Source organism: Gossypium arboreum, chromosome 3 (assembly GCF_025698485.1).
Source record: "Gossypium arboreum isolate Shixiya-1 chromosome 3, ASM2569848v2, whole genome shotgun sequence".
Taxonomy (NCBI): Eukaryota; Viridiplantae; Streptophyta; class Magnoliopsida; order Malvales; family Malvaceae; genus Gossypium; species Gossypium arboreum.
Genome location: NC_069072.1, coordinates 5,849,609 through 5,857,543, shown reverse-complemented (window position 1 = coordinate 5,857,543; position 7,935 = coordinate 5,849,609). Strand labels below are relative to the sequence as shown.

General features: G+C 32.0%; 1 protein-coding gene across 1 annotated transcript; it reads right to left on the bottom strand.

The window, feature by feature from the left end:
- Positions 1-945: 945 nt before the first annotated feature.
- On the bottom strand, positions 946-4,285 carry LOC108476345 (E3 ubiquitin ligase BIG BROTHER-related-like). The gene is made up of 7 exons (XM_017778533.2): positions 3,741-4,285; positions 3,255-3,645; positions 3,125-3,165; positions 1,904-1,945; positions 1,712-1,833; positions 1,527-1,635; positions 946-1,282 (listed from the first exon to the last, which is right to left on the bottom strand). Exons 1-7 carry the CDS (start codon positions 3,966-3,968, stop codon positions 1,235-1,237), a joined length of 981 nt encoding a protein of 326 aa, XP_017634022.1. The 5' UTR covers positions 3,969-4,285; the 3' UTR covers positions 946-1,234.
- Positions 4,286-7,935: the final 3,650 nt, after the last annotated feature.

Genomic DNA, 7,935 nt, shown 5'->3' with positions numbered 1-7,935 from the left:
AATAGAATTTTAATTTTATGCCTAGTAGAGAGACCAAAAGTGATATAAGACCAATTTTTTGTAAAATGCAAAGAAAGAAAAGGGAAATGTGCAGGGTGTTGTGCTTGCCTGTCAGGCATGACTAGAGGGTGTTGTGCTTGCCTGTCAGGCACGACTAGTCGTGCCTACCTGACAGGCTCGACCCATTTCGAATATTTTTTATCCGTGTAAAACTCGTATTTTTATCCATATATTAATATAAATATTAAAAATAATATCATAATAATTTTTTAAAATAAAAAAAATTAATAATAAAATAATGGATTGTGCCTGTCAAGTAGGCACGACTCCAAAAAGTATATCATTTTCATAATTAATCTGACTGACAACCTATTTTCGTCTATAATTTTTTTTTATAATATTGGGGTAAAAAACCCAACAAATAACAATCATTACATTTCAAATCTATAAATACTTTGAAGGCTTCTTCGTTCTATTATTATTATTATTATTATTATTTAATAATTAATATTTTAAAATTTTAAAATTTTCAATTTTGATGTTTAATAATATAATATAATATATGTTAGTGTATAAGTAATTTTATATTACATATAATAATATATTTTTAGCATATTATACAATAATATAAATTTAATAATTAAAATTATGTATTTATAGAGATATTAATATAACTAATATATATACACAAAATTATTAGTATCAAATAATTGAAATTATTTTAATATATAAGTGATAATAACATTCCAATTTTATTAATTAACAAAAATTAAATGTAAAGAACTGAGAGAGCACCAGTTAATGTAAATATAGAGTAAGTGGGATACGCATGTGTTGTGATGCCGGCAATAAATGAAATAGGGATAGTGGTTACGGTGGGTAAATTTTGGTGGGAACAATGACTAGCCCTTGGCATCCTTTCCCTTTGATTAAAACCCTAAACCCTTCTTAAATGGATATTTCCTTTACCCAAAATATTAAAACATTATACACAATCCTGATCCAAGGAGATGTTGACAATGTTCAATGGGTGAGGCTGCCATTTCTAAACATCATGCGAAAATCAAACACAATTTGGTGATTGTCATTTTTCTAATTCCCATAAGGTGAACACAAGTTAATAGAGGAATGGATGTTGTAGATACATGTCTTTTACCATAAAGAACTGGTACATTCTGCGTGTATTAAAACAAGACGCTGCGACCTTGTGGCTCGAAGGAGTATTCCCAAAGTACTAGCTCTGACCCGAGGTTGAGACCTCAGCACTACAAACAGGGCAGACCTGCGGTAACAAAATAATACATCATTCGATACCCATTGCATTGGGACATGTATGTTTTCAAATGATTCTGTGAACATATAATAGTTGCAGAAACCAGTATTCTAACATGTATATGTCACAACAAAGCAACAAGGGATAAATTTGCCAGTTTTGTCTTTTGATGGAGAGTTTATGCAGATGTTGCTTCTAAGTCCTCATAAACCTATATAACAAACAAAATTAAAGGCAGTTAAATGCGGTATACCTTGTTTATTTTCAACCAATTATTTATGCACTCAGGATGATATGAATGCTTGCAAGAAAGCACTGTCAGGGAGTCACCATCATCGTAATCTACACGGCATATGACACACCTGAAAACAAAGGATACAAATTCAATCAGCAAGTGAATGATATACAGGCATTGAGGAATGATGCATTCAAACTTACGAATCATTGCTTCCTGTCTGACTGCTTCCTGCCTTGTACTTTATGGAAGGCAAGGAGGCAAGTGAATCAGCCGAAAGCCCTCTACTCTCAGTTCCAACAACTTCACCAAGTGCAAGGAGTTCCTGAATGATAGAATCATACTTAAGAGTGTTTAAGCAGAAAGTTTAATGCAGTAGACTCTACCCAGTTTACCTCATACGAAAGCTCATCGGGATCAACTTCTTCCCATGTATCCTGCAGATGTATATCGCCAAAAAATCAGACCAGAAATTAAGTGAGATGATAAGCTTCATCACTACTAAAAAGGACAAAAAAAAAAAAAAAAAGAAGAAAATTTCATTTTATACAGAGGTCAAATCTCAAGGTATCGTGCAATCAACTATTTAATGAAAACTCATAGTCAAATCTCATTAAAAGCAGCAAAAATCAGGCAGAGCTTCTGTTCTCTAATGAACTTGAGATCTGATAACAGTGAGTTTCTAAGGGAAAAATGTCGAGAAACTATAACATACAACAACCTCAAATTCTGAACCATTCACAAAATGGTCCTTGCATTTCAAACAAGTTATTTTACTCCCAGCACCATTATGACAAATATAGGTTGACTGTTATAAATACTCAATAAATCCTGTTTATTCCAATATATCACCAATCATTCCCAATAAGTGAAATTCCAAAATGTAAAATAACAACCATTACATGTATAATCCTAAAACAGAACCAGACAACATATTATCAACCCAAGAGTACAGAGGGAGAGACATGAACCTCTGCCTCAGACATAAAGAAAAGAGATGGTAATGTTGACTGTGGAATCCTCGCTTATAACAACTTAAATGTCAGAACTAAGAAGATTACACTTACTAGTTCAAAATATGAAGTGGCCAACAAGAGGGAATCAAGTACTAATTTTAGCATGTGAATGTACCTAAATACTAAACATCTAATTGAAACCAGATAGTCTAATGTGTGATTCAATGATGTCAAGATGAGTAAAACTGAAATGTATCCATTGCAAGCATCAGATTGCAAATAACTTGATGAGGTTTTAGCTTTAGAACCATTCCAGTCTTGTTAAAAGTATAAGCATAACATTCACAAATAGACAACAAAGCATATTACTCAATATCCACAAATTTCCAAGTGAACATCTTTGGACTGAAGGAAGTGAGAAACCCAAATTCTTCCTGACATATTATTGCAGTTTTCAACCTGGCATAGCTGCATGTATGTAGGAAAGAATGAAAAATAACAATAGACGACCATCTAAGTATCTACAAACAAATGTCTATATACGTACAAATGATATATGTCACATAACCTGATTGAAACTTTTTCCCATAAAGTAACATAGAGATCAATACATATGCATGAAAATTCAGGCTTATAACCCGTATTTACAGCAATTCACACCTGGGAGTGACCTCCATGATCCTCTAATGTAAAAATTTCTCCTGCAAATTAGTAAAACTTCAATGAACACTCTTAACATATGCATAAATTCAAAGCAATTAACAAGAGTCTCACAATAGTAAAGACTCACTATCATTAATCCCAGCTAAGGCCAACAATCTAGCAGCCATTTCTCTTTCCTCAGCGTCCTGAAGCGCTCTAGCAAAAGCCTCATCACTCGAAAAAGCAGCTGGGTCGAGTTCAGCACTAGGGTTGTTATCCTCATCACCATCCTCAGCATGTGCATGCACATCAAACGCATCCTCATCATCATCGGCATCAGTCCCATCATATTCCTCTTCATCTTCATCCTCCTGTTCACCATCATCCTCATCCTCATCATCGCCGTCAGTAATATCATGATCATGGGAATCCCCAAAATCATCATCATCGTCATCATCATGCAAATAGCTCCCAGCCTCCCAACTTCCATAATCACTCCCACCATCATTATTCATCCTAAGCATCATATACGCCCTTTCCTATAAAAAAAAAAAGTAATTTTTATAAACAAGCACACAAAAAATGAACAAATTTCAAAGCCAAAAAAAAAAAAAAAAAAGTTGAAAATTTTTACCTGTTCTTGTAGGGTTCGAGCAAGAGCCAGGTCAGCATCAACCTGACTGAGATTAGTGAAAGGAGTTCTTGTCGAAGACTGACGTGGCGGCTGTTCTCGTTCCTGTTCGTGTTCTTGTCTGTCTTCTTGTCTTTCTTCATGTTCACTTTCAGTGTTCAAATTTTCATTGCCGTTGCTGCAACCATTAGGGTTAGGGTTAGGTTCTTGTTCTTTCTGTTCGGCCGACATTCTTTTTGCCTTCCTCCCTAACCGACAACCGCCGATTTTGCTATGCTGTTCCTCGGCCTAGTTTTCTCCGAAGCAAAGGTTTTTAGATCAGGAAAAAATCGTTGGGTAGATGAAAATGTAAAGAGGATAGATCGGCGATGGGATGGAATCGGATAAAAATCGGGGGATAATTCAAGAATCTAAAAGGAAGATAAAAGAGGGAGAAATGAGAGGGAGAACCGAATGATTGGAGAGAGCCGCCGTTGGTTGGAGTCTTTCTTTAATTGAAAAGCCTATATATTTTTATTTGTTCCCTCTTTTATGAGGGGAAATTAATAGTGCTACTTAACGTAGGAAAATAGAAAAGTTAGTATATTTGATTATTTATTTGGGTAAACTATTATTAGTAAATTTACATTTTAGTCACTTTACTTTTAAAAGTTATTAAATAGTCATTTAATTATTTGAAAGTTTTTATTTAAGTTATTAGGCTGTTAATTTTTTAAAGAAAAGTCTGGTTAGTGAGTTTCAAGCGACAATTCGATAATCAATATGGTACATCAATATTCATCAATAAGTAGAAGAAAATACCTTAGATCCAAGTCGTTATAACGGTCAATGTCTAACAACAGATAACAAACCTGTTTGGATTTTGGTTTGCAAATTTGTAACATTCAATTGTTTCATGCAGAAGAGAAGAGGGAGGGGAGTTTTTCGGTTGGTGCAGGCGATGTAAATAAAAAAGGTCAGACAATAACGATTTTAACAACTTAGTGACCTAAATGAAACTTTCGAATACTTCAATAATCATTTTATAACATTTTAAAGTTAAATAACCAAAACACAAACTTACTAACAATTTAATGAATTTAGGTGTAATTTACTTTTATTTTTATTTTTACTTTATTATAAAATTTTTAACTTGAGAATTATTGAAAATATTAAAAATTTGTTAAATATTAATTTAAAATATGAAATAGGGAGTTTTATAATATATATATATATATATATATATATATATATAAAAGAATATATAAGGTTTTCATTGAGGCTTTAAAAATTATTAGTTTCTATTGTGACATATGTTAGATGTGATTTTACATGTTTAACTTTTAATTAATTTTTAAATAAGTTAGTTTTAATTAGTGTTGCAATAATAATTATTTAAAAATATAATTTTGATTTAAAAATAAAAAATAGGTAAAGTAACATGCAACAATATTGAAGAATAGTTATTTAAATTTATTTTTAAAAAAACAAACTTACAAAACATCACTTGCACCAAAATTTTCAACAAAAATAATAATTTTAAGAGTGTCTGTTTCACATAATATAAACAACTTGTAGAAAAATTTTAAAAATCAAAATATTATATTACCTCATCATCGATTAAAATATTTTTAGATCACTTCCGTAGTATTGTTGTTCAAGTATAATTTGATATTGCCTCTTTGAAGTAAGCTCTTTTTAAAAAAATATAAGTCTAACTTATTTGTGTTAACAATCTCCACTTTCTTATCGACATTTTTCTTACATGCTAGTGATTGAACATGTCTAACTATTAAATGATATTTATAAAGTTAAACTTAAATTTTAATTGGTATATAGCTTTAATATTACTTAAGTGATAATTAAGATGTTTAGAGCTCTATTCAAGTAATAACTTTGTTTTATATCAATAAAATTAGCACATTTTTTAAAATTAACATAATTTTTAAGTCAAATTTTTAACTAATAATTGTAAATTAAATTAAAATTATCACAAATTTTCCTATATTTTATGCTTAGAGTTCAATTCAATGTGATAACTAAGATGCTTAGAGTTCTATTCAAGTAATAATTCTATTTTATATAAATAAAATTATTAGAGTCTTTTCAACACTTAATGAGCTTGTTTTCAAGTAGTAAACGAGCGTTTGCATGCATATTTTGGTAATTTATTGACCTAATGGGCCAATATGGCCTAAGGAAGGACTGACAAGTTGGTTTAGTGTGTAGGACACCATTTTTAGGCCTAGGGACGACTCTAGCGTCACGACACCAACATGCAGTGTCGCAACACCACGCTTTGAAACTAATTAAGTTCCCTACAAAGTTTAGTGTCACAACATCGGAGTGACGAAAAGCAAAATTAAGCTAAGGGTGTTTTCGTCTACACAACACATCTTTTTCAACCTCATGGCTTGTAATTGACCTAATTAGGGCAGAAACCATTGCTATATATAGTAATACTTAGGTTAAATTAATGAGGCCGTTCAGAGAGCCGTTTTAAAGTAGATTTTTGGAATTTAATTTTAGTTTTCAGTTTATTTTCAATTTAGTCTTTTGTTCTAAAAATAAAATTTTGTTCTTGTTCTAACTTGGATTCAATTTAGATCCAAGCCTTCATTTATTCAATTCTTTATAATTTCTTTTGGTTTTCAATTGCAATCAACGTTGTCTTTGCAATTGTCAAAGGAATTTTGTTTTTCGTGTACAACTCGATATCAAAACAGATCAATTTTTCTATTCCCTTTTTTTATTTAAATATTTAGTTTGCATTTTTAATTTGAATTTAGGGAAATTTGCATCTAGATCCATAAGTAACTAAATTCCTTAGGGAGAATAATGATCGGATGTGAGAATAATTAACAGAAGAATTAGGGTTTATTTTAGAGTTAGTTGGCTTAAATTATGTGTGCTTAAACCCTAGGATTGACAACCTTAGGAAGTAATCTAGGTAAATGAGATCGAGAGAATAGTTTACTGAGTACCTTTTAATTTATTTCAGTTTAAACGGCAAGGTCGAGAGATAAGTTGTTTTTGTCGATTAATTAATTAGTTAGAGGTTGAGAGGTAATAACTGGTTAGTTATTAGGTAATTCAATAAAGCCTGAGTTTTGAAGTTAATAATGAACACTAACAAGGGTTAATCTTTTACTTGTTATTTGAGTTAATTTTGTTTGCTAATTCATTTTCCTTTAGTTTAATTTAATTTTTGTTATATTTGCTGCCTAAGTCTAATTTGGTTTTCGTACTATAATTTTAGATTATTATTGTTTAGCCCTATAATTTTGGAATACTTCCCGGAGTGTTTCGTTGTAACACTTTACTATATTACAATTTGATCCGAATACTTCCAGACACCGCTTTTTTATTATATATCTTTTTGCTGTAGTATTTTAGTCCAGATGTTTGAACGTCTGGTAGCGGTCAATAACAAAATGCCACATTCGTTGTCGGAGTAACTACGGTTGAAAGCATTATAAATAAATCATTTTAACATTCAAACATTTCATAAATACAATCAATATATGCTAAAGAAACCTTTTTGAGACTCAATCAAGCTTATGAAAGCTCAATTACTAATTCGAAGATGAAATAGGACCAAATTGAAAAATTTTCAAAGTTTCAAAAGAGGTAGCGATACCCTTGATAGGTACTAATGTAATACCTCTAACCCATATCAGTCGCCGGAACAAGGTTACGAAGCATTACCAGAGTTCACAGAACAATCATAGATAACTCATGTCATTTACTATTTATTTTTCCAAAATTAAATATGTTGTCCCTTGAATGGACCATTGAGGCCCAATTTAAGCTTAGATGTAAGTCGGGACTAAATCGAGAACTTATAAAATTTTTTGTAAAAATTTCAAAAGTTTTTCTTAGGTATAGGGGTCACACGCCCGTGTAGCCAAGGGACACGAAGTGTGGTCCCCAGATATGCCCGTGCTTAAGGCCGTGTCATACCCCGTGTAACTCTTTGACTTGGGTCACACAGCCAATTCACACGCCTATGTGCTAGGCCTTGTGGTCAATTTATTTTTCAAAAATTAAGTGCAGGTTTCACACAGACAAATCGTGTGTTAGACTATGTACCTCACACGGCTAAGACACACGCCCGTGCCTCTTCTCGTGTGCTCAATTCTGAGCATTCTGTTTCTCATTTTAAGATGCAGGGGACACACAGTCAGACTACACGCCCATGTACATGACCGTATGTCAC